Source organism: Phodopus roborovskii, unplaced genomic scaffold, assembly GCF_943737965.1.
Source record: "Phodopus roborovskii unplaced genomic scaffold, PHOROB, whole genome shotgun sequence".
NCBI classification, from domain to species: Eukaryota; Metazoa; Chordata; class Mammalia; order Rodentia; family Cricetidae; genus Phodopus; species Phodopus roborovskii.
The window spans coordinates 8442482-8470479 of NW_026126480.1; the positions used below are offsets into that span (position 1 = coordinate 8442482).

Sequence of the window (27998 nt, forward strand, 5' to 3'; positions counted from 1 at the left end):
TGCCTGAAAAAGCCAGCTAAGGAAAGATAGACTCACTTCATCTCATAGCTCAGAAGTTCCAGACCAATGACAGGTGGATCCATTGCTGTGGGCTAAAATAGTGAGTTCCTCCATAAGCAAAAACATACTGGTGCTCACATATTCTGTCTCACACCAGGTTATGTGTGTACAACAAATGGTACTTGGGATTTTGGAGCCCACCACTTCAGTGATCTCAGCTTCAGGTGAGAAATGAAAGATGAATGTGAACACTCCTTGACTGAGAGGAGGGTGTTTTCCCTCCCACTTTGTGAAGAGTGGCACAAAAGGAACCAAGGAACATTCTATCTCCTTCATCTGTGGTCCTTTAGGGGAGACACTAACAGAAGCCATGGGCTCTCTGTCAAGATGGTCCAGGAGGTGATGGGGCCACAAACATCCTGGAGCATACGGGATGTGACACACAAAAAACAGGTGTGTTAGGTTGACACGTTCTGTGTGGAGTCAGAACATGCTTCCAAGCACACTTGCGCAGGAACACACAGGGTTGAGAGTACATCTCCACTGCTTCCTGGCTGAGGATTAGAGGCAAGCTGTCTAGAGCCCCCAAATCTTCCCTTCCTCATCAGCAAGTCAGAAAGGATAATGCTTGCCTCCCTCCAGCAGTTATTTACAAGTTGCAATGAGATCAAAATACCTAACAGCCAGCCAAACACCGAGCATACAGTCAGGAGCTTCCTGCCCTGGTTGCCTTCTCTTCAAACTCTGCACCTGTCTACAGCAGATCTTCAGGAAAATCACACCTCTTCTCAAAAGCCCTCCTTGCCTTCCTTTGCTAAGCAGCACTTGCAATCTGACTTGGCCTTCCGGACCATGCATGTTGAAGCTCCCGTGTCCCAGACTGTGCCGCACTATCTGCTGTCCTGTACACAGCCACACTGGGGGGATACGTGTCTGTGTTTGCCCTTTTCTTCTCCTGCACTTTTACCCCCTTACTTGGAATACACCATCTAATCCCCAGCCTGTGTCCCTGGGCCAAGACTGAACTTCCTCAGCACATGCTCTATTAAGTCCTTCCTGGTTTGTCAGCCAAGGAGATCCTTCTTTTTTGCCTTGGCCTATGGTTTATCTATATTCCTTATGAAACTGTTGGAACATCATAGTTTTGTGGCCAAACCTTATTTTCCTCGCCTGTAAAGTTTCTGAAGTCAGGATTTTGTCCTCAGTGTATCCACCCAGCATCAGATTCATTATATGAATAAGTGAAGAATGAGTGAATGAATGAATGAATGAATGAAGTAATCTCTTCCTAACTAGACTTAAATGTAGTGTTAAAACTTTTTCAGCCACTCGTATGCGCTGGCTGATTTTTGTCACCTTGACACAAATCTGACATATTGGGGAAGAGAGATTCTTAATTTAGAAAACGCCTCCCCAAGACTGGCCTCAAGGCAAGACTGTGGAGTGTAGTTTTGATTGCTGATTGATGTGAGAGGATTCAGATAATTCATGCATGGTAAGGTGGTCCTGGGTTGCTTATGGAAACAAGATGAGTGGGCCATGAGGAGCAATCCAGGAAGCAGCACTCCTCTTTAGTCTCTGCCTCGGTTCCCACTTGACTTCCTGCTCTGACTTCCTCCATGACAGACAACAAATGGTAAACTGAAACAAACCCTTTCTTCCCCAAGTTGCTTTTGGTCACTGTGCTTATCACAGAAATAGAGAGGAAACTAGGACACGGTGAATATTTAGGTTTTATGAGCAGTCCCTGTGACAGCATGATGCTTACTGGAGGTTGTATGAAAGGGAAGGAATGCCAGGCTGAAAACTGAAAAAGCATTGACAATAGAGGTGTTTCTCCCCGAGGCCCCAGCCGTGAGCAGAAAAGGAACAGACATGGCAGCCCTGCAACTTCTTCCAGGTAGGGAGCCAAGGTGCACAACTTTGGCCTGCAGCCTTTGGGGGCTAAGTGGAGTCTTAATACTCGGACAAGTGTTTGGCCTCATCATCCACCCAGATCAGTGGGTGTGACTAGGACCCCACAGGATCCTTGGAAACAAACCCAACAGATCTAGATCCTAAAAGCCACAATTCATTTGGGATAGGTCCAGACACAGATACAGTGTGTGCTTTACTTCACCTATGGGTGGAGCAGAAAAAGCCCAAGGGGATGATATTCTCATGAATAAGGTCTTGAAATAGGAATTAAGTTTTCACATGTTAGTTTTGTAAACTTAACATGTTAGAGTCATCTAGGAAGATGGAACCTCAGCAGAGGAACCACCACCATCAGATTAGTTTATGAGTATGTCTGTGGGGCAATTTCCTGAGTGATTCAGGGGGCCCAAGCCCACTATGATCAATGCTGGATCAGAAAACAGGTTGAGAAAGCTTCGATGGCTTCTGCTTCAGTTCCTGTTTCCAGGTTCCTGGCCTGAGTTCATATCTTAGCTGCACTGAGTGTTAGACTGTAAGCTGTAAGATGAAATACATTTTTGCCTCCGCCAAGTTGCTTTCAGTCATGGTGGCTGTCATAGCAATAGAAAGCAAGGACAAAGTCCCAGAGCCATTTGAGAGGCATAGAATGAGAATCACACATCACACCCTAACTTAGTATATTAGCTTTTATTGTCATGGGTATATGCTGTGTGTGTGTGTGTGTGTGTGTGTGTGTTCCTGTGTGATGGTGTTCATATGTGTATAGGTATACAAACTTACACGTGAGTGAAAGTCAGAGGTCAGCCTTGGGTGTTGCTTCTCAACTGCTTTCCATTTTTTTGTTCGAGTCAAGATTTCTCCCTCCCTCTCCCTCTCCCTCTCCCTCTCCCTCTCCCTCTCCCTCTCCCTCTCTCTCTCTCTCTCTCTCTCTCTCTCTCTCTCTCTCTCTCTCTCTCTCTCTCTCTCTCCCCCACTCTCTCTGGCCTGGGACTTCTCAGCCAAGTTGGCTAGGCTAGTTACCAGCCAGCTCTAGGGATTTGCCTAATGCTGCTGCCTCCCTTCCCACACTGCTAGGATTACACCTGCATGCTGCCAGACCTGGTTTTGTATACAGATTCTACGGATCCAAACTTAGGACTCAGACTGAACCGTCTCCCCAGCCTTGTATTTTTATTTAGAGGAAAGTTTTTTAGTAGCAGTGATTCATGAGGTCAATAGAGCTTGACCCTGGGGAAGGGGCAGGAGGCCTTGCACTTGGGCAAAGCCTGGAAATGTTCCTGCCTGCTAGCTACTCTCTGCTTAGAATAATTAGAATTTACAGTAAAGAATCATCTGAGACACAGGGAGACTTGGCAAATTTTCACACTTACGAGATTTTTGTTTTTAATGGGAATTACCAGTAATTCCTCACCTTATAAGAGACAATAATGACTTCTTAGCAGGGTTCCTAAGTATATTTGGCAAATATGTATTCAGGGAACTTCTCAAATAATGGCTTGAGAACAAAACTCAGATACATTAAGTGCCTTGACACCCAGGACTTTGCCTGCAGGATCTTTATGCAGAGGGTGTTTGGAAGTGTCTATTATGTTGCAGAGATCTGCAGCCTTTGAGAATCTGTGTTCAAATTTCAGTTCCTTTGGTTGCAATCACCAGAGGCAAATTAGTTAAAAACTTTTCTTTCAAATGGGAAGATTTCTTTGGATTCATTTGACAAACACTGTGTAGGGATACTAGTGTTGTTGAATTCTAGAAAGTCCACATATAGCCCAGTGCAGCGCTTTCTCCTTTCCAGTGAAGAAACTGAAGCTGAGAAAGGGAACAGAGGCTTCCATAGCAAGAGAGCTGGAGCAGAGTTCTTTAATGGGAAAACCCTCCCCAAGGGACCCTGAGACCCTATATGGACCATCTCCATGAAGCAGGTCCACTTCCTGAGCCAGATGCTGAGGCTCAGAGAACCAAGGTGCTTCATTTATTTTCCTGGCATGCCCCTGACTGGACTGCCTCGAGGCTTCAGCCCCATGCTGTGTGCCTCGCACCCCATCACAGCACAGGCTCGATCCTCTCTGTCCATTAGACAGTCACTCTTGTGCTACAAACCCTACAATGGCACCTGGGTTGCAGAGTCTAGCCTATATAGCACCTACCCTGGAGAATGGGTCTACATGAAGACACATTCACAGTTAATGACTGGGGGACAACATTGTCGCACTCACTGCAAGAGAAGAATGCACAGCGGATGGCTGTCCTGACCACCATGGAAAGACTATGGAGGACCTTTTTGTTCAAGGTCTTCAGGTTTTAGAACACTGTTTTCTTTGCTTTGTGACCATGGTACCAGGAACAAACTCCATGTTTCTAACTGACATACATTTGCAAAGAATGCTGGGGAGAGAACTGTGAGAAAACACCGGGGACCAATCATGCTGTCACTTAATCCACTCTCCTCTTCCTCAACAGAGAGCACACCGCCCTGTCCTCAAGGATCTGATGGCCTTGGAGAGGGGGCTGCACAGCCTGCAGACACAAACTCTTCCCAAAGTACTGACATGGAGCCAGGTCAGTCCCTGTCATCTCTGATTTTCTGTCATCAACTGCAAGCCTGAGGCTTAGAGAAAAATACATTTTGGTATCTGGAAATGCATATACTTTTCAGACTGTATAGGACATGCAGGAGATCAAGTGATGGTGGCAGTGAACTTCTTAAAAAGAGGACAAAAGGGGAAGGCTGCTGGGAGCTGTAGTGCCTGGCTTAATAAGAGGACAAGAGGCAAAGGCTTCTGGGAGTTGTAGTACCTGGTGAAATTGCCTGGTGAGGAGATTGTAGAACTACTTCTAGGTTGCTGCTCCTGAGATCCTCTTCAAGCAGCATGACATGGTAAAAAGGGCAGTGTAAGTGGGGTTGGGCATCTCAAAGGAATGTGATGGTGGTGCTGGCAGCAAGTACGTAGTAGTCAGGCCTGTCCAAGAGAATGGAAGCTATGGTGGATTGAAGTTCGTTCTCACATCCAGAAGACCAGGGTAATCCTGGAGCTCATAGGCATGGTTGAGCATGAAAAAGAGAACAGTAAGTAAGACTGTCAGAAGGGATCCAAGATGGCTCTCTGAAAGGTTTTCTTCATGACATCCTTCAGCATAACAATATATAATGTGTAGTGAACGCAGCACAGTGATGATAAAACCAGGCTGTATGGGGAAAGTGGCAGGATGGAAAGTGACATGGCGAAGGAGCATAGCATACAGTATGGCAGCTTCGTACATGGAAGCAGAGCCCAGTGAAGGGTGCTACAGAGGTGGAAATGAGGACAGGGGAGTGAGCTCCTCATTGAAGATATGCTGCATACCCATTTGTATCAAGTTCAGATTCTTATCCTCTGAGCAGTCCCTCTCTCTCTGTTGGACTCTCATATTGCTGTAGTAATTAATTGACTCCATAGTCCCAGTGAATGAACAGACTGAGTTCTTACAATAAAGCCTAATGTCATCTAGTAGAGAGCCCTGCACACGACCTGGAACACATGGCCTCCTTGGTCCCTGCTCCAGTATATACAGTTAGAAGATGTTGGTTGTCAAGTACTTTGGTGACATACTTACTGGGTTACTCAGTCTCTGCTTGACTACAAGGTCCTGGGGTCTGTGGGAATAAGACAATGAGTGAGCCATAATGATGCTCACTAGATTAGACAATTATTTCCATCTTACAGCCCAGCAATTGGGAGACTTGGAGGCATTCACTGTACTGTGTGCACTGTCTTCCAAATATAAAATGCTGTGGTTTGGGTGTTGTGTAACCTCTGTTTGGAACATTCATGTGGCCAATCAACAAAGGCATATGGAATAGTTACCATAGTCTCAGGGAATGACAAAACCGGAGGTGGCTGGAGCATATTTAACTACACAGGACAGCAAATGCTCTGCCTTGGACACATGGCTCTCTAAGAACCTCTGGAAAATTTAACTTTTGTCTGTAGGGACAGTTAAAATGAGATCACATATATAGAAGCTGGATTTATACATCTCGCTTAACTCACATTGCCCCATGAGCCAGTTTTCATGGCCCCCACATTTAAGATAAGAAAGCTGTGGCTCAGCCAGTTAAGAGGAGAGCACATATGGTCCTCAGCCCCATCTACGGCTAGTGTGCAATAATGACAGGTTCCAGTAGAACAGTAACTGAATCTCCCCCATCCCTCTAAACACTAGAAATGTGGTCCCTGGTCTTCCTAGAAGTCTTCTCCAACGAGGGCTTTCCTTCCCAAATTCCTCAATGTGCCCAATATGGCATACTGCACTTTGAAGACATTGATTCCAGCCCTGAAAGAAGGAGACAGAATTGCTCATCCCTATTATGCTGCCACCCACAGAGCTGGGCCTGGAGCAAGGCTTGTTGAGCTCATCTGTACCAAGGGAAGAGAGAAAGACTTTGTTCAAAAGTATTTGGTTGAAAGATCTGAATCTGAGAGGATGGGGTCGCACATAAACCTTGACATCAGCGAGTCCTTGTCTCAGGAATATTCTCCCTTGTCTCTCCAGCTCCATCGCCTGCCATCCCATCTCTGCACTCAGTGCTGTATTTATTTATACTGACAAATCCCTTCCTGTACTTTTCTCATCCCTGTGACCCCCACCTCTGTCTGCACACTGACCAGGCCACTCTCAGTCCTGGGTCCCAACAGTACCTAGCTCACTGGGCTTGGTAGCATTCTTTCCTTTCTCAGTCTATCACACCAGCACCTCTCAGATCATCTCACTTGCCTGCCAAACCCTCCTGCAACTATCTCAGTGCTCACATATGCAAACACACAAAGAAAGAAAGAAAGAAAGAAAGAAAGAAAGAAAGAAAGAAAGAAAGAAAGAAAGGAAGAAAGAAAGAAAGAAAGAAAGGCCTCCTACTACCCACCAGCCTTGATATCTAGTCTCTGCATCTCCTTTCTACCCAGGAATCTAAACACTAGTCTCTTATGCCACTCACCTTTTCCAGGTTCACTGAACCATAGAAAGTTCCTGCTTTGGAATGTTTAGCATGGGCTTTTTCCTAGATTTTGAGAAAAAAACTTCTGGCCTAGGGAACAGCAACAAACAGAAATAAAAGTCATTGTCCTAGTGAGATGCTTTTAGTGGAAGCATTTCAGCTGCCCCAGTAGCTGCAGAGTCCAGGGAGTTGGCAATAAATGTGGAAGGGCATAGCCTTCCTTATCCTACCACACTATGGGAAAGACCATTCCTCCCAGCCTAGGTCTTTCTAGGACCATCTTCTCTTGAAACATTTGTGTCTACCTGGTGTGTTGTCTATTGCAAGACATGTTTATGCATTTCCAGGCATCTTCATTAGTATCTAATCTCCAAGAGAGCAGATATTCCTTCTGTTTAGTTCTCTGCAATATCCTCATGCCTAGAATGATGCCTGGCACATGGCAGACAGTAAAGACAGACAGAGTGAGTGAATGAATGAGCAAGTAATTGATCAACAGTCTCCACTGTTGCTTACTTCCCTACCTGTCCCAACATGACTTGACCAATACTGAGCCCCCAAGCAGGGATATGCCCACTCTTCTCCACTATTCTCTCAGCTTGCCCAAGATACTGAAGTCCCTGGGGGATATCACACACAAGCATTATACCATCGATCAGACAGAGTTCCAGGAGTTTCAAATGCAGGAACAGAGCCTAGTCATTGAACCTGGTGTACCAGGAGACCTAGTTACTGTTTATTGGCCTCAACAGAGTGGAACAGAACTTTACCTGCAGCTTCAGGCTCCACCCCCTTTTCATGTCCTCTTTGCCAGCAGTCAGGCACTGGGGAGCCCTGGTTATCAGCCAGGCCCCCTCCTGCCTACCACCTCCTCAGAGATCAGGAAGAGGAGGCAAATGGGACACTAATGAAATTCAGAGTGAAACTAAATCTGGAGGTGTTGCAAACATCATGGAGGGGGGAAACAGGACTTAAAAGGATCTCTCTGGGAGGGAGGGGGAGCCAAGGCTGTAAACAGCCAGGAGCAGCTTTACCCTGACCCATCTTGGACAACACATACAAGCATGACCCAGATCAACCTCCTTATCCTTAGGTGTGTCACTGCTTTGCAATTTTTAAACTAGGAACCTTTTAATTCATGGACTGACTCATTCATGTTTTTTCCACTCCAATGACAAAAAAAAAAAAAAAGGAATTTGAGTAGATTCACAGCTTAAATTAATCAACTAATCAAGACAAAAGAATTTAATTCTTCAAATAAAGGTAGAGTTAAGAAGAACAAAAAGAAAGGGGAAAATGAGACAAGGAAGATGTGTAGAAGAACTTCAGGCTGGTGCCTTGATGATGGTAATGACTATGTGACAAGTAACTAAGGTCTTGAACCTAATGAGCTTCAGGAATGGAAAGCTCAAGTCAGATAGTAATAGTGATGGGTGTTTAGGGCCTTTTTAGATCTTTATTCATTTTGTTATTGGTATTCAATATTTCACACCAGAGGTACCACAGTCTCTTTGTCCTGTGTATCTCATTAAATTCCCTTAAAGTCTTAAAGGGTAGTCTCTTAAAGCTCATATGAAAAGTGAGGCTTCTGAAGCATGGGAATCATTATGTCTTTACAAATGATGCTGGCACAGTAGCTATCCACATATAAAAGCTTGAAAGTAGACCCTCATATGCAAAAATTGCCCTCAGAATAAATTATGACCCTGCATCTAAAAGCTAAAACTATAAACTTTTAGACGGAAACATATTCATTTTGTAATGGTTTGACACCTAAAAGGGAGAGGAAGAATACAATAGATAAAATAGATTTCAAAATTTTTAAGTTTTGTGTTCCAATGAACTGCTACAAGGCAACTCCAAAATAGGACATGGTATTTGCCAATCACATATCTGATAAGGGACTTATAGCTACAATATATAAAGAGCACAACTCAATGATAATATAATAAACATATTTTAAAAATGAGCCAAGAGTTTGAAGTAGACATTTATTCAGAGAAAATACACAAGTGATCTATACACAAATACAACGGTATTTAATATCCATGGCCACAAAGGGAATGTGAATCAAAGACATGGAGTTGCTTATGCAACCCAGCCTTTCTCATTCCAGAGCCTCTATTCCATACCTCAGTAAGCCTGGGAAAGAGGCTGCAGTGTGGAGAGAAGGCTGGTGTGTACTGAAGGCTTCCACAGGAGGTAAAAAAAAAAGCCACCTTGGACGGTAAGAAAGAAAGGTTTGGCTGCATCCCACCATCAGGCACCAGGCTTCCTATTTGCAGAACCTGTCATCTTCAATATTGTTGACATGGGGGGGGGGGGTGTACATGATGAGATAGTGTTTATTTGTCATGTTAATAAATAACAATTAAATATTAAATTGGTATGTATAACTTAAGATAAAATACCAAGCTGTGATATCAGCACCAATAACACCTTTCTATGAAAACAGTTTAAAAGAAAGTGCAGAGCTGGATAGGAAGGCCTCACTTTACAGTGTGGAAGATTTCTTCAATGGTTGGTTCACTGAAAGATGCCCTTGCTCTGCCTCCAGTATGGAGGCATCGCCTGCATTTGTGAGAGAGTGGGAAGGAGAATGAGAATAGGACATTTTTGGAAATAGTTTTATCTCATAGGTGACCTAAGGGATCTTGGGAACTCTCAGGGATCTCTGCTTTTATACTTTGAAAATGGGGCAGAGGAACTAGGTGTGGTGGTGCATGATTTAATCCCAGTACTTGAAAGGCAGAAGCAAGTGGATCTCTGTGAGTTCAAGGCCACCCTGGTCTACATAGTGAGTTCTAAGAAAGCCAGGGCTATGTAAAGAGACCCTGTCTAAGAAAAAAAATAAGAAAAGAAAACTGTACAAAAGTGAGGTCATTGACTAGTCTGAAAGCTATGTGAGGGGAGGGGACAGGAATTCTGGGATGGAGCCTGGCTGCTACAGGAGGCCCAATCTTTATGCTTGTCACTAAGTAGTCCCCCACATCCTGGCCCATTTCACAAGCTTTCAAACAGCAATTGTAAGCTCTACATGCCATCCTTTATCATCCCCAAGTCTTGGCTAACTCTGTTTAGCATCCAGCACCCTGGCAGCTACCATGAGAGAGGAAAGTGATTAACACAGGATTCCAGAAGGAACTGAGTCCTGTTTGTGGAAAGGTTGGGCTGTCAGGTAGGGATTTGGTACTTTGTGAGATTGTTATCTAGAAGTTAACAGCCATTTAAAGTTTTTGCAGGAGCATCTCTTTGATATGTATACATAAAGAAGACCACAGGCAGAGAAAGGCTTCCCAACTAATTCCAGTCCTTTAGCAAACAAAGTAATGTCCATTACCCAGAAGATAAGGGTGGAATAACTAGAGGAAACAGGTAGCTGAGCACCCTCCACTGCCCAGCATTCCTCATGTTCCTAGCACAAGAGCTACCTGGGAGACTCCATTGTACATATAAGCAAATTGAATCTCTCTTCCCTTTAGTCTGTCTAATAGATGTCTACCAGTCTACAGGTTGCCCAGTAAATGGCAGAGCAGAGATTCACAAGCAAAACTCATGATTGTGTTTCCTACTCACCTGTCTGACCTCAGTAACACTGATTTGGACATGAGTATTTATTGCTTTTTTAGAAAAACAAAAAAACAAAACAAAACCTAGTTCAGGGTTGGGCAAATGGCTCAATGGACAAAAGCATCTACTGTGCAAACCCTGAGATCTGAATTCGCCACCTACTGAAAAAGCCAGCTGTGGGTGTATGCACCTATAATCACAGCACTGTGGGGAGCAGAACAGAGGGATTGTTGGGACTTGGTTGACAGCCTAGCTCAAAGCTCAGCAAGAAGCCCTATCTCAAGGCAATAAAGTTGGACATCCAATAGTATGTGTCGGCCTCCTTTCATGGTTGTGTGTGCTACCTAACACATGAACACCTTACTCACACAGACTACACATATATACCGCCTCCCTGCCCCCATAATCTTATCTTTCCAGGTATATTTTTAACTCTTGGAAGGATGGATAGAAACTCTTAAAAATGCTTCTTTTTCCAAATTTTGGTGTCTACTGTGGCAGATTCCAAAGACAGCAGCCAATCTCTACTTTTGCATTTCCTCCTTTTCATTGAACAATACCACAGTTAAGATGTAAACCCAAGTTACTATCAATTAGAGGTAATAGTGACTCTGACATACCCAGTTAATCAGACCCTATCAGAGATGTCCATCATGGTTGGTGATGGGAACCAGGGAAGTCAAAGGGACTGGGACATAAGGTCAGTTTGGAAAAATCATCCTAAATTGGACACTCAAGGTCTTGTATAAAAAAAAAAAAAAAAGGCAAATCAGTCTTAGGAAACTAAGAATGTACTGTCACATCACATGTGGTGCCAATGACGTCAGCAATTGAGGATGAATGTACATTTAATGAAGTCTTGCTATGTGTCATATCTGCGGTAGGCATGGTTTAAGTTTTATCTCCAGTACAGAGCTTATATATTTGTGTGTGCATGACATAGGGCTTTTTCTATTTTTAAGCTGTGACTCAGAGAAAAATTTTGCCCAGGAAGGCATAGCTGTGACATGGTGAAGTCAGTGCTATTTGCTTTGTCCTTCAGCAATGACACTGGAAGGAAATAGTGAGTCTGGTCTCATAGAGAGCCAGACTGTCACTCTGAGGTGCACTTCCTCAGGGGCTCAGCAGTTGTCATACTAACCTCAATAGGTTTCAGGCTTTCTTTGCAGGCTTTGTGTATCTTCCCTGGCTACATTTCCTGCATTGAGTCTGTACCTCCAAATTCACTCAGAGACCTGGGGTGCCCACCTTTCAATGCCTCTAATTAACATCATTGGACCAACAAGCACACATGTTTGGGCTTAGAAAGAGACAATGCTTAATCTGAGTAGGAATCCAAACAGAACCCACAGTTCTGTTTGCTCAAATGGAACCTCCTCTGGCCCTGGCCTCCTGCATTTTGAGAGGCAATAACTAGGCAGACATTGTCAGAACCTGGTGTAGAAGTCGCCCTATCCGTAAGGCCTGGCAGGGTTAATATTAGAAGCCGAGTCCAGGCAGTACTGTAGATGTGACTCTGGATTCTCAATGCTTTCATTCTATCCTTCATGTCAACCTTATTTAACTATCCCTGCTTCCCCAGAATGGTGCATAGTGGGGGCTGGGGCAGGGAGAGAGAGAGAGAGAGAGAGAGAGAGAGAGAGAGAGAGAGAGAGAGAGAGAGAGAGTTCAAAGTGATAAAGTGATCACGAAGCCATTTAGTCACTTGCAAGCTGAATGCCTAATTTATTTCGAAATGGAAGATTGGTGTCATTGTCCTTGGTGGATTCAATCATCAAATCACAAGGCTTGCTTTCTGTTGCTAATTGCACTTTCAACTATGTACTTCCCTGCCCAATTTGCCAAAGCAGCTGAGGTAGGAGTCTAACCACCCATGTCTAAGGCTTTAGACCTCTGTGGCTGTATTGCCTTGACTTACGTACCATGAAAGGAATATGTTTAGATATCGTCCACTTCCCATTGCTTTCCTGAAAGTTCCCCTGGTGGAAAAGGACAAGTCAACCAAAGGCTCAGACTCCTCTGTTTCTTTGGATCGTAACCATAGTGGAAAACCCACGTGTGCAGAAATGCTCCAGGGGTGAGAAGAGACATTTGTTGAGTTCCTATAAGATGTCAGCCGCTGTGCCAAGTGTTTCACAGTCCATTTAACTCTCACAGCTACCGGGAGAGGTAAGCATTGTTATTTCTGATTCACAGATGGGGCCATGGAACCTCACAGAGGGCCAGTGGCTTAAAGTCATATAGCTGGGAAGTGGAGGAATCCAGAATTCACTCAAGGTCATCTACCACAAAGCCCCACCTCTTCCCAGTGTGTGTGTGGGAGGGGTGGAGACAACATCAACAACTATAGCTAGAACTACCATTTGCAAAGTGTGTACTCTAGGCCCAACTTGTATTAACCCTGACAAAAGCCCATGATATGACATACTCATCACCCCTACTTGGCACATGAGAAAACCAGGGCCGAGAGAAGTACTTTCAGAATGGATGATTTTCTGAGAGTGGCTATTAGAAGATGAGCCTCAGCAATCTGTTGCTGCTACTCTGTCAGAGGGGGGTGCCATCCAGATCAGCAAATAAGCAGAGGCATTGCCTGTAGACTGTACTTAGAAAATTTGGTGATGATAATTAACTTTGTAGTTTCCTTGCCCCTGGAGTGGCTATTCTGGTTACTACTAGTAGCCTATTCATGCCAGTAAGTTGCCCTCTGCTATGAGAGAGTCCTAACAGGTCAGAGAATACCAGATTGTTGAGCATCAAGCCAGCAGGAGGCCATGGACTAAGGACTAGAGAGAAAACTGTCAGATCACACTGATGGGGACCAATCCTGGACTACTAGTTCTGGACTCCAGGAAAGTTGTCAGCTACCTATGATTTAGTTTCCTAATGTATAAAAAGGTTATCATTAGCTCATACTTTGCTGAAAGATCACAAGGACTAAAAATCATATATGATACTTATTACCATGGGTGACACAAAATCATAGGCCAGGAGATGCTTTCTGGTGTGACAGAATGCTAATGTAAAGAATAGGACTTAACAGAGACCCCTCCTTCTTTCCATTTGCAGATGAGGAAACTAAGCCTTGGAGACAGGCCATGATTTATATGAGATTCAGTTTTCCCTTTTCTTTTCTGTTTTTTTTTTGTTTGTTTGTTTGCTTGTTTGTTTGTTTTTGTTTTTTGTTTTTTTAAGACAAAGTCAAATGTGTAGACCAGGCTGGCCTTGAACTCATGGAGATCTGCCCACCTCTGCTTCCCCAATGATGGAATTAAAAACCTTTTGGTTTTGATTCACCTAGGCCCATGCTGATACTACAAGTTATACTTAGAGCCCCAGCCTTAAGGAGCTCATGTTTCTTTCTATCTGCTTTGCTTTTCTGCAGTGTGGTCTCGGTGTACGCTTTCTCTGCCTTTGTGCTGTATGTTGTACTGCAACTGCTATCTGCAGAACTGCGTGATTCTGATTGCTTTGGGACTTAGCATGTGTAGGGTTGGTCATTTCAGTCACCGTTTCTCTGCCTCTTCCGATGTTGACTCCTTTCTTACGTACTCTTTGATTTGTGTGAGTTCATGAATTTGAAACTTTGGAACTTTTTGAGACCTGATCTGAAAACCCACTGCTACAGAGAGGGCTTGATTTGCTCTGGAGGAAACCACCTCAGGGGTACTTCAAATTAAATACACGGCTTGCACTTTGGGCTATTTTGGTGGGGGGGTTATTTTTCTGCACATCAGGGCCATTCTGTGCTTGGAAATTCTCAGAGGGTCTTTTTTCTTTTGCCTTTGCCTCTGACAGGACCACGTTTCCTTGCTATGTACTCTGTGGTGTGAAGGTGTGGGGTTCTAGGCTTTACTAATTCATGGACACACTAAAGTTTGAAGCCTTAGCTATACTGAGAATTCCAGCCTGTTTTCCCTCCTTTTTAATATCTGTGGCTTTGTTTCCTGTGTTTTTGCTTCATTAACCCAAAGCCCCAATACCACCTAGGGTGGTCAGTTCCTCTTAGGATACTCATCACGTCTCATGCTGTGTAACCTCTGTGGAGTCATGTTATCTTGTGTTATTATGGCCTCTGCATCTCGCCAGCCTCACTATACATTTACAGATAAATGAATGTATTGAAATTCAGGAATATTACTTGGGGCAAATAGAATGCTGTATTTCTGGAAGTAGAAGTCTAAACTGGTCATTACTAGCCTCCTCTGCTATTAAATGGATGATGTCATCAATTAAGGCTTCCCTGGTCATTACACAGTTGCTACTTAATATAGCTTTCCTTCTGAGTTAACACTGTAATTCAGGAGAATAGAAACCCTTCCATACTGCAGAAATCTCTGTCTTTCAACATTATTGTTTTCCTTCTTCTGAGGTCTTGGCTTGTACTTGCCTCAGCCCCAAAGGGGCTTGACCACCTACACATGTTGACAAACAGAAACTTGTTTGCAATAAAAAAAAAAAAGCCTGGTAAATGCTACAGTTTGAAGGAATTCCTACTCTCTAATCCTGTGAGACAGCCAGCCCCAATTGGTCCTCTAGTAAGTGCCCAGCCCTGCAACACAGTGGCAAGCAGAGTAAGAAAGGTTGTTTGTCACTTAGGTTCATTCATTCTGCAAACATTTTCCAAGTACCTATTGTGTGCTGTGCCCACTCCAGGTTCTAGAATATGCCAATGGGTAGGTTATGGGCCTTCTCCTTGCAGACAAAGACATTGATATGAACCGAGACCACATAGTTAGACTTTGCTATGTGGAAAGGGAACTAGAAGCGGCTCCAGGTAGAGGTACCCACAAACAAGCACACAAGGGATGATGACAAGAACTAGAAATGAACAGACCAAAGGCAGCTTAGCTTTTTCCTCCAAAGAAAACTCTACTCAATGAAATGGGCCTTCTCCATTCCCTTCTTAAGTTTTAGACTGTAGCTTGGAGAATCCACCTTTGTGTATTTTCAGCAGGGGCAGTACTATCTCTAAGGGGGTAAAATTATTACTTGGGAATTGGGGGTGAGAAAATATTAGTTATTATAATGGTTTTTGTTCCCCCCACCCCAAGGGCTACAGTATATAAACAGACATGCAGTACTGTGGTGCAAAAAAGAAAAAAAAATGGACAGCAAACAGGGAGTAGTCAAGAAAAGCAAGTTCATAAAGGCTCCCTGGTAGAGCAGGCAGAGTCATATTGAACAGAGGGATCGAGCATGGCTGGAGTAACTGAATGAGCAGCTGCATTGGTGGCAGTCACACCTAAAATCAAAAGCTGCCAGTCTCTGTGAAGGCATATATAACCAGGACAAACTAATCTCGCTGCACCTCTGTTTCCTCATCTTTAAAGTGGGATGTGCTTCTCTTCGCCAAATTGTTCTGAGGATTGTATGAAATAACATCTGCAAGGTCCCTGGCATGTAGCGGGCAGCTAGAGGTGCTAGGGTATTAGCTCCCTGCCTCTCTCTGTTGAGCCTACCACATGCTTATTCAAAGGGCTCAACACTAGGGATGCGTGTTTGGGAGAGCTGCTTTCCCACTAGTCTGTCCTGGGATTGGAGAGATGTTCTTATGAAGATATTCATTATCCAGAGCCCTTGGAGTGACCTGGGATGGGGCAAGGAGTGATCTTTGATATTCAAGGTGTTTAAATGGATCCAAGATCTGCCAGGGTTTTTCTCTTGCATTTTCAGTTCATTTGAAGGCCTCAGCTCTTGGTCTTTGTAACACCATGGAGGGAGCAACCTGATGACTCAAGCCTAGACATGTGTGATACAGTTGAGAGCAGCCCTCAGTGGTCAGCACTGAGGGCAGCAGGAAAAACTGAAGAAGGAAGGTTAGGTTAACTCTCCTGCCCCCTAAAATCCTGCCTCCCTGTCTGCATCCTCTGCCCCTGTGAAGACCTATAAGAATTTCTGGATAGTGGCTTGCACAAGCTGCACCCTTGTGATGCATCTGTAAAGCAGTCAGCTATCCCCCACCCCACCCCCCACTCCACACCCATCCCTGTCCAGTACTTATAAGCAACATTGTCATTTGTTGATAACTTGGTCTTTTGATGCATCGTTTCTCTTCACCATCAAAGTGACTCAGCAATTTCCCACCAGCTCCACCATCGTCATCATCACCCCTGCTAAGATCAAACTTACCATGCTCCAATTTACTCCTACTGGATAAAATAGTGGTTTTTCAGGCCCAGTCTCTCCCTAGAAACTCCATTTTACAAGAAGCTTCTTACTCTATCTTGACAATAACCATTTTATAGGCAGGTAAACTGAAGCTCAAATGAAATTAGACATTGCCCTAGGTGAACCGATTGAAAAGTCGGTGTTGGCAATTCATTCTACTTATCTTTGCCCCTGCACTTATGTCTCCTTGACTATCACAGGGCCTTCCCCAGAGCAGGACCGAAGGCTTATTCCATTCTGAAGCCCATGCCTGGTCCAAGAAGAGAAGGGACAGAAAAGGCTTCCTGTCTAGCAGTAAGCAGGGTTGTCTCCCTCTTCCAGCTCAGCTGCCATCCCTGACTCCTGTCTAGACTTATGTATATCAGGTGTGACAGGCAAGTCACCTTTAGCACATCAGTGGCATACAGAATATAGCATACAGACCCATGTACTAAAGAGAAAGGAGTGCCACTGTGTGCCACAGAGCCAGATAGAAGGGCTTCTGTCCGACACCAGCTGTTTTCCCACAAGCCCATCTTCTACAGCAAGGAACAGCCGTTAAGCCATTCTTAATCTCTGTATAGCACATGTCTGGACAAAGGCCCAGCAGATCCAGCCTGCCCTGAGGATGTGCAGCTCTGTCCACCTCCAGTCTGCATCGCACCCACTCAAGCCCTGCTCTGCTCTCTCATTCTTCTCAATGTCTGCAGAGGAAACACACACACACAGGAAGACCAGGGCATCTAGAAACACAGGAAACAAGCTAGCTTAGACACCGGGAAACATTCTGCTCTTCAGAACACAGTGCAGGTGGCCCAGGTTAGGAGAATTGTGTGCTATTTAGCTTTTCTATAACGTATCTTGTCTGAGAGAGCAGGAGTGGGCTCTGGTCTTTGGATACCGTAAACCCTCTAAACCCTGGAATATGAGCTCCCACTGTGTAGGCTGCCCTGCTGTCTTAGGATGATTGCCTTGCTCTTGCCTCTGTCCCACAGCAGGAGTATCACACTGATATGGCCATCCCAGTATGTGTCACTATTCTCTGGGCAGATGGGGGTATATATGGATGTCTAAGCTCAAAGTTCTTTGGTGTAAGGAACTGTTTGAACCTTAGGTGAGCCCACACTGGATGTTTGTAGCATGGCTCTGTTTTCTCCTTCTGTTCTTCCCAGAGCTATGAAAGTCATAATAGATATTTGCAAGGATTTAAGCAAAGAAGCCAAAAGCCACAGGGGAGCAGTGTGGGAGGTCCACAGGAAACCAGGGCTCCACATGGCTCCTCTGCACCTGGCAGAAACAGATAGTATTTGGGTCTCATTATCTACTCACACACAAATGTCCCAAACATCGTTGACCTCATTAAAAAAAAAATTCCCACCTTTTCAGTCAACATTCCATATTCCAGGCTTTCAGGCAGCTCTCTGCTGCCATTCTGGGTCTTCTCAAGGACCATGGGAGACTTCATTGTGAGGTTTCCATGCTCCCCTATGAAGCCTAGAACCTCAAGCCCGCTGGTACTCAGACTCCATTTCCTGTATACCAGACCCAGGTAGGAGGCTGGCCCAGCATTCCTGGAATCCCCTTTTTCCTTCCTCTATTTAAATTAATCATTCTTTGGGATAAAGAAAGAACACAGTGAAAGTCTATATACCTACCACCCAAGACAAGATTAAAACAGCCTATCACTGTAATTGCAGATATCCTTCAGCAGGCAAATGCTAGGACACGTGTGGTCCGTCCATTCCATGCCTCTTCGCTTTTCTGAACACCAAAAATGAATGTATTAGTGGTGTACCCAACAGCTTGGATGAATATTGAGGCCAAATTTATAAACATAGATATTGTGTGAGTTCATTGATTTTGGGAATTACATAATTTTAAAAATGGAGAATGGGTTAGTGGTTGCCAGTAGATGAATGGAACCAGAGATAGAGGAGCTGGAGTTAAAAACAAACAAAACAACAACAACAAAAGCAAAAAAAAAAAAAAAAAAAAAAAAAAAAGCAAGCAACAGGGGTAGCAAAAACATGGTCCAACAGGTAATGGTAAAGGCATATGGTGGAAGGGTGTGCCAACTCCTGAAAGTTGTCCTCTGACCTTCACGTATGTGCAGTAGCACATGAGACTCCCCTCTAAACTAAGTGTGTGTGTGTGTGTGTGTGTGTGTGTGTGTGTGTGTGTGTGTGTTGAGGAGAAATTCTGTGGTGACAGAAATCTCCTTTTTCTTGACTATGCTGAGAGATGCACAATCCCTTTAGAGGTGATAAAATTATGTAGAAATTAACACAGGTACAGACAAGCACAATCCAACCGAGAATGTAAATAAAGCTGGTGGGTTGTCCACCCGTTGTGTTATCATTCATACCTTCACAAGATGCTGTCAATGAAAAACCTGAGGAATACGCACAAGGGACTCTATGAATTGTTCCCACAACCATGTGTGAACTTATAATTGTCTCTATATTAGTTATTGATCTCTTGCTGTGATTTAATACCTGGCTAAAGCAATTCACCAAAGGAGTTTCTGTGAGCCAACTTACTCTGGCTCACAGTTCAAGGGACAGTCCATCATGACAAAGAAGGAATGATGACAGGAGTGTAAGGCAGTGGCCGTAATGCATCTACACTCAAGAAGCAGAGTTAAGAATGCTGCTGTTGCTGCTCACCTCAAATTTTCTTTTTATTTAATCCACAATCCCAGCCCATGAAATGGTGCCCCCACATTTAGGATTGGTTTTCCCACCTCAGTTAATCCTGTCTGTAAACTCTCCTGCAGACACACCTAGAGGTGTGTTTCCATGGTAATTCTAAGTCCCATTATGTTGACAAAGTTAACCATCATAATCTCAGTATATATATCAAGACAGGGCTTCTCTTTGTAGCTCTGGCCATCCTAGAACTCACTTTGTAAACCAGACTGACCTCAAATTCACAGAGAACCTCCTGCCTCTGCCTCCTGAGTGCTAGGATTAAAGGTGTGCACCACCACCACCCAGCTCAGAATAATTTTTTCAATGAAAAATAAAATGTATTGTTAGTAGTTTTAAAAGGAAACATTGTAAGTGCAATTAAAGGTCTCATGATTTCTTCTGGTCTTATTCATCTTCTTAAGGGCCTCTGGCACCCCCAAATTGGTATCAGTCATTCCAAATGTATGTATATATTTGCTATGCATCTCAAATGGGCCCCAAATTTATTTTAATGAATGAAAGAAAAATTCTCGTGGGGAGGTCATGGTTGATTGCTTTTTTTTTTTCCTTTTCTTTTTTGATTTTGGTTTTTTTTTTTTGCATTATTTCTCTTTTAATCATCTATAGATGCTTTAAAAAATAGTTTCATTGAGATACAATTGATGTATAATTGGCTCACTTAAAGTTGTGGTTCAGTGGTGCTTAGTAGACTCACAGAGTCATACAAGAATTTGCCACAGCCCATTCTGAAGCATTTCTATCATCACCCCCAAAAAATCCCAAACCCATCACCAATCATTCCAAGTTTTTCCCAGTATAAGCCCTACTTCATGACTAATCATGTTGCTAGATCTGACAGCCATAAATGGTCATTGCTGTGTCTCACTCAGAATCTGGATTTGCTTGTACTGAACATCTCCATTAAATGAAACCATCTTGTTTGTATTATCCCATGACTGGCTTCTTTCATCTATTTCAGGAGCCACCCACATGAAATTATCTTTCAGTAATTTCTCATGTTTTATTGCTAACCGATATTCTATCACACATATACCTGTGTTTCATTGTTGATTGTCTAATGAATGTATGAGGTAGTTTCACCCTTTTGTTATGATGAATTGTACTATACTCCTGTAGACATTTGTGTGCAGATTTCTGTATGGCTGTTTTTTTCACTTCTCTTAGACATATATCTAGGTATTGAGTTAACTGTTAGAGGAACTCTTAGATTGTTTCAGGTGTCTGTAGAATATTACATTGCCACCAGCAATACACATGAGATCTAGTCTCCCTTCATCCTCACCAATACTTCCTATGAGCTGTCTTTCTGATTATAGCTCAATTACAGACTTTTAATTCATGTAACCTGGGTTACAATTCCAGCTTTGCCTACTTATTTATAGGCCATGCAATTAACTTTTCCTCTCCACTTTATCCCTCTATCAAATGAACCTAGCAATGCTCATCCTGCAGGGCAGATGTGAGGATGAATCAGATAGGACAGCAACCTAGGTAAGGGATGAAGGTGGCTCGCCCAAGGACCCAGTAACATGATAGCTTAATTTTACCTGCCCATGCCTTTCTGAAAGTCATCCAGGAGTACCTGTTCTCACTTAGTTGAAAGCAATTACAGAGAGCTGTTTGCATTAATACTCACAATTCACAGAGGGAACCAGAGCAGTCACTCTATCATCTGAATCCCCATAGGCTACAGGGTGTACTGCTAGAGACTGTCTCATCCCAATGTGGTACCCCCTTATCCGTGGCATGGGCAAGGCAGAGAGCCAGAAAACATAAGTGGGCTCTTGTTTTGGACACTTTAAATAGTGTCTGAACCATTTAGTTTATTTAAATAGGCTTTTTCCTCTCTTTCTTTGGCAGAAGCCTCATTTTTTTTTTCCACATCATTTTTGTTGTTGTTGCATCAACCACAAACATTATTTGCACACCCAGCCATTGTACTGGGAAGGAAAAAAGATGATTGTTTTCTGATTGCCACTGTTGTTCATTTGGAAAATGACTCTATTGGTGGGGAAGACACAGCTCTGTGTGTATGTGTGTGTAGGGAGTGTGAGACAGACAGACAGACAGACAAAGAAAGTCAGAGAACCATACAGTTCACAATACCAGGGTATGGTGAGTTGGTAAGTGGGGGTTGGTGACAAGAGGCAGGAGAATGGAGGCAGATGTGTCCTTCACAGTGGGGAAGGCCTAAGTGGTGTGACAGTGTGGGGTCTTCAGCACTATGCAGTGCAAGCATGATGAGCCATGATCATATCAGGTTCAACATTCCCCCAAACAGACTCAGCATAATCTCTCCTTCCAACTTACTTCCCTAGTCCACATTGACTTTTCCTCATCTTAGTTAATGACGCAGAAACTTGTATGCCATCTTGCCTGTGCCTTCGCCTTTTCTCCAATCTAACCTTTCACCTCACCTGTTAATTCCATCATGCAAATCTCACACCAATTCAAATTTCCATGATCTCACTTCTGCATCTCTCCAGCAGCTTCTTGTTTCACAGCCTCCAGCCCTGTTCCTCCTGGTAATTCATCATCCAGTTCATTTCCCCTTAAGATGCTTCAGTGACATCTCTCAGCACTGGGGATAATCAGCTGACTGTAGGCCGATTGCCCTATCCCTTATCCATCACAGGCAGCTGTGATCCTTGGCTGCTACCCCGATTATGCCATTCAGCCCTCACCTGTCTTCCCCATCCACCTCAAGTTCTCTAAGCACAGATTCTTTTTATCCAGGTCAGTATTCCCATCATGCAACAGGGCTTCTGATTTGCAGGGATTGCCCAATAAATTTTTGCTTCCTCTTACATATGGATAGTCTTGAAAATTTTCAAAACTCTTTGCCCAGTATTTCTCTCTGACCCTCACCTCCTATAATTTACAAACAGGAAACCCAGGACTCAGAGAGGATAAGGGATGGTCTAAAAGTCCAGCAGTGCAGGCAAATGGCAGAGATAGACTGGCAGGGAGTCCTGCAGAGGAGCCATCACTAGACTCTCATGAGAAAAGCACAGCAGGTCAATATTTCCTATGGTTCTCAAAGTGTGGTTCCTACATCAGCAGCCTCAGCATTATTGTCAATGCATACCTATGGGCTGGAGATGGCTCATTGGGTAAAGCAATTTTTTTTTTTTTTTTTGCACAAGCAATGAATACCCAGGTTTAAATCTCCATCAGCTACATACAAAAGCCAGACACAGAGGTATGCATCTTCAAATCCAGCACTGGGGACACAGGCAGATCCAGGGAGCTTGCTGTCCAGCCTAATCACCAAGCTCCAGGATCATTGAGAGACCCTGACTGAAAAACTAAGGTGGAGAGCAATTGACAAGACACTGAATCAATGACCTTGACACATGCACACATGAGTTTGCAGGTATGTGTATGGACTTGATAGGCTAGAAAGTGCCCAAGTCTAAGCTTCGTTATCACCACTGTCCTAGTTAATGTTCTCTGTGCTGCCTCTACTGGACCAGGTAGAGAACCAAAGCACCTTCCCAGAGCCTCTGCAGCTTGGTCTTTTGCAATTAGGCCAAAAAGACATGTGAGGTATACACACTCCCATCCACTGAGGACACTCTCTGCCAGGACAGATTAATCGAGTGTTCTTCTTTGAGGACTCTGGATGTTAAGACAACCAGAATATGAGTCCCTTGTACTGCCCCAGGTAGAAGCATTTCTGAGGCCAAACAATCTCCCAACAAGGACAGGAACTGCTAGTGACAAGCAGAAAGTTCAAAGGCTGTGACTGTGCCTGAAGCAACAGTTTTGTCCTCTCCTGCCCCCACCTTGACTTAGAAACATTCTGTCAAAAATGATCAGCTTAAAATGGAAAGTCATCAATGTGCCATCTGAGCCCCACAGGGATGAGGAACAAGCCTAGAAGGCCTGGCCTACATCACTCTGATAAGTGACCTTGGATGAACCTTGTCTTCCTACACCCAGTTGGCTCTGGTAGTCTATCTCTGAAGCCCTTCCCAGCTTTGCTGTCAAAATCATGGCATATTCTGCAGGACACTAGTCTCTGGAAATACCTCCTCCCAGCCTCACAGATGGTAGGTGGGTAGGATGTGGTCAGCTGATACCACAAGAGGCTCACCAACCCCCAACACTTGAAGCTCGTGAGTGTGTAGCCTAGGAAAGACAAGGGAGGAGAGATGGCTGTGTCCTCCCAAGTCTCCAAGTCGCTAGCTCTAAAGGGCTTTAAGGGTCGGTCACCTTGTACTTGCTATTCTTCCCATCCATTCTTCCCAGCTGTCTGGCTCCGATTCACGATGTGCTTGTTTCCCTTACAGGGTTAGCAAAGCTGCACCCCAGAGTTTCTGCTTTAGTAGTATAGAGATGAACCACTAGATAGTTCATTTCTAATGTGTTCCAAACATGAGATAGAACATTCTTAAAGTATTCCCATGCATGATTGCTTCCACTCTGAGGGTGACAGTGAAAACTGATAATGCTTTACCACATGGTCCCCAGTGAGTGACCTGTGATGACACCTTACTCTCTTCCAGGAGGCTCCTTCACCCTTTAGCAGCTTCCCTTCAAGGAGTTTGAAACCTATCTCGTTGTGCCTTTCACCTGCTTAGACTCCCCAGCAAGTCACAATGTTTGGGGGTCATGGCAGTGGCCTTTTGGCACTTGCTATTGTCAGGAACTCTGTTCAGCATTTTACATGCATGTTACAACTCTCTACTCTTATGGGGAAAACATTCTTTCTACCTTACAAGGTCATTACAAAATAAAACAAAAGCTGCAAGATTTGTGACCCTATACACTGGTAAGAGTTTCATTTCTATTTTTAAGCTTTAATATTCGTTAGCTAGAACTTCTGTTATAAGATACCTCTGAGCAGAACAGAGTAACTGTAGGTTGTTTCCTTCGTGTTGTGAGAGACAAAGTCTGTGATCACAGTGTTGGCAAATCTGGATTCTTCCAAGCCCTTTACCTTGCTTTGCAGAATGTCACCCTCTCGTGGTATCCTCAAAAGTTTGTCCCCCACTGAGTGGTGTCTGTGTCACAACCTCTTCTTTTTAGGACACCAGTTAGCATGGATTAAAGGCACATGTCTGACCTCATTTCTTTCATTTTTTTCCCAAATAAAGGCCTGTCTGAATTACTAGAGCCGAAACTTCCACATATGAATTTAGAGGGAAGCTGGATCAATTATATAATCCAAGCTTGATTGATGAATAACTGTGTGACTATAGAGCAGTTACTTAAACTTTCTGAGCCATCTTTTCTCCATCAAGGGCCAGCACATAACACTTCCAGGCACCATGAGAGGTTTTAAATAGAGAAGAGACTGGATTTGGAGAAGAATATTACCAGGATGGACTCAGCTGAATCGGGGTGTGAGGGTGTGGGGGGGATGTGTTGTTTGGGCATCTCTGAAAGCTAAAAATAAAGCTCTGACCACACCTCTTAAGGCAGCCTGCAGAGTCCTTCATGTGATGTATGTGTAGGTGGAGATGAAAGACAGAACTCCAGAGAAGCCCCCAGAAGGGAAGCCCAGAGCTTGTAACTTCAACATTCACCAGTTAACCCACCGAAGTCTTCAGCCAGGAGCTACTGTTACTGCTCTCTGAATTCCAGAACTTGCCAGAAATTGAGCCTGTGGTGGGCTTCAGAAGTAAGCTAAATGCCTGTCACCAGAGAGAATAAAGAGATCTTGATCTCAGTTGTAGTTTAATATATTGAATCATTATTCGCTGTTTATGACCTTGTTGGCAGTCCTTGAGCAGTCATTAGGAAAGTGTTTGTACTTTGCCTTCTCATAAACTATGATGCTTATAACTACCGCTCACCCACTTCACAGATGCAAACACTGGGGTTCAGGGCCAAAGGTCATGACCCAGGACTTGAAGCAAGATCATTTGAGAATAAGCCCATATGCTTCATCTTTATACCATGCTTAATTAAAATCCAGATGAAGAAAACTATGAATGGTGTGGGAAGATGCTTTTGATGTGATTTTCAGTGAGGGGAAAACAAACTGTGAAGCACTATCTTGATTATGTAAATAGGGGATGGTATGGGTGTACATGGTATATGGTGTGTGTATTCATGTATGTATATGTATGCATGTATCACAAGATATGTGTGGTGTGTGTGTGTGTATGTGTGTGCATTGTGTGGTGTGTGTATGCATTATGTTTATGTGTGTGTAGTGTATGTGCCAGCATGTGAGCATGTATATGCACTTGTGTGGGAATGGTACAGTGCTGAGGAAAGAAAAAAAGAAAGAATAGTAAGTTTTTATTTTTGGACAGCGATATTACCTTTTGACAATTTCTGTATTACCTAGAATAATGAATAATTGATATGTTTTTAAAGTGCAAAGGAATGGACTCTAGGGAGACAAACTGCGTAAAAACCCTCGGTTCTCCTGCTCCTAACATTCATGATACCGAGCACCACCCACCACCCAGTCCCTGGCTCTTCCCAAAGGGTTCTGGGACTGATGGTGAGAGAATGGGATGAGGAAGCACACCTGATTGGGGTTCTATTTTTGAAGGAGGTCTGCACTGCCATCCCCAGAGACAGATCACAATATTTCCCTGAATAACCACTGCTATTTTTAGAGGGCGCCATTGAACTGCACCCCAGGAGTGGGGAGGGGAGCTGTAGGATGCTTCTGAAGACCCTGCAGACCCAAAGCAGGCTCAGTTGCTCATCACCCACTCTGTGTCACTGATGCAGAGCATCTCCTGGCATCCTTGTGCTGTGAAAGTGCAGGAGGCTGGGAAGCTGGCCTAGGGGACACTCCCCACTTTGTGTGGTACCCTTCTTGCAGGCTTTTAGTTCTTGGAGTATAGGAGGTGGTTGAATTTAATATCCATTCCTCTGCTATTGCAAGAAAACAAGCAAGACAAGGATTGTTGTCTGGGTGCAAAGACCCCAGAACATGTTTGTAAGAATTATTAGATGCAGACAGGAATCAGCAGAGATCAGAGCTGGGTAGACTCATGGACTCTTTACTCCAAGAGTCCTGCCTCCAGCCACTGGCTTGGGTATTCTGGCCAGGCCAAGATGCAGCCCCACTGTCTATGTCCACTTCCCCTGAGGAAGCTCCAATCTGCTCCAGGCTGTTGGCCAGTTTGCTCCCAGAAGTCTCACATGCCCCGTCCAGCATGCCCAGTGACTGATGATGTTAACTAACAACAGTGGTAAATTTGCACTGCTGCCTCCTATTCGTGGGGCACATACTGCATTCTCAGTTTCTCTCTCTGAGTCTGAGTCAGGGACATTTTTACTCCTCCTTTATGGATGTGGGATCTGAAACAATGTCTGGCACAATTACTAGTGACAGTGAGCATTTATAAGCTCCTTGCTATGTCCCACGTGCTCTTCCAAGTGCTTTTACATAAGCTAATTAGTTTAATCTAATCTTCACCAAAGCCCTCATTATCATCTCTAGTTTAGAGATGGAGGTCAAAGAGGTTAAGTTTATAGCCCAAGGCCAAAGAACTCCTAAGTGTTTGAAGCAGTGTTTAAGCCTGACCTATCCAGGCCCAACAGTCATGTTCCCCAATTCCGTCCGTTGCTGCTGCCTCTGTGTTCGTCTCCCATTACTAGTGTGTGTGACCATGGGATGCTGCCTATTTTCAGGGTTCTTCAGAGTCAACTCTTTGATCCTGGTCACCATGTCCAGTGTCCAGTGTCAAGTTTGCTGCTCAAGAAAGCTGCAGTCCCTCTGCTGACCAGTTCAGCCTATCCCATCAGGTGATCTCCTAGTAGTCCGTCTCCCCTGCACACAGAACAGAGGCTCCAGGAGCAAAATGGCACTGTTGTCCTCGGCTACCCACATGGACCCTGCTGCTCAGTGCTGGCTGGGAAGTCAGTGAAACAAGCTGGCAATACCAGGTCCTCTAGGAGGCAAAGCTGTATGTAAGCACAGGCTGGGTGCTTCCCACCTATTCCCCAGCTCCTCCAGAGCAAGTCTGTGAGCCTCCCACCAAACCCACCATTGCTTTCAACTCTCCTGTGCACAACAACATCTCATGCTCAGGACTTCTCATGCCTGGCTGCTTTACACACACACACTCATATACACACATTCATATACACACATACAAACTCATACACACATACATACATACCACACACATATACAATGCACATATACCACATACCACATGTATACAACATACATAGACACACACATACACCACACACACATAGACAGACACACACTCATACACACATACATACACAGCACGCATATACACCACATACATACACAAACACACAACATGTACTTACACACACACACTGCACATATACACCACACACATACACCAACACACATACACAACACACATATACCACAGTCAAACACACAAATACTATACACCACACACACTATACACATACACAGCACACATACCACATACACACACAATACAATCACACATACATACATACCCATACACCACACACACACACTCACCACATACATACCACATACATACAACATGTACCACACAGACACACACACACACCACACAAAACTGCAAACCTGTTGTTGCCCAGCCAGTGTAGTCGGAATATGTTGGTTTGAGAACAGTTTCTATTTTCAGTCCCTTTGGCGTGGTCTTTGAGATGGTATTTTGAAGGCCAAATCATCCAGAGAGAAAGCCCTTCTTAGAAAGTGAAATCCAGCAGGTGTGGTGGTCCTA

General features: G+C 44.1%; 1 protein-coding gene across 1 annotated transcript in view; it reads left to right on the top strand.

The window, feature by feature from the left end:
• The window catches only part of Tenm4 (teneurin transmembrane protein 4), a 701768-nt gene that overhangs the window by 210143 nt on the left and 463627 nt on the right, over positions 1-27998 (top strand). Inside the window, exon 3 of the mRNA XM_051192264.1 lies at positions 4378-4476. Coding sequence (XP_051048221.1) covers positions 4467-4476 — 10 coding nt within the window. The 5' untranslated portion in view covers positions 4378-4466. The remainder of the gene's footprint in view (positions 1-4377; positions 4477-27998) is intronic.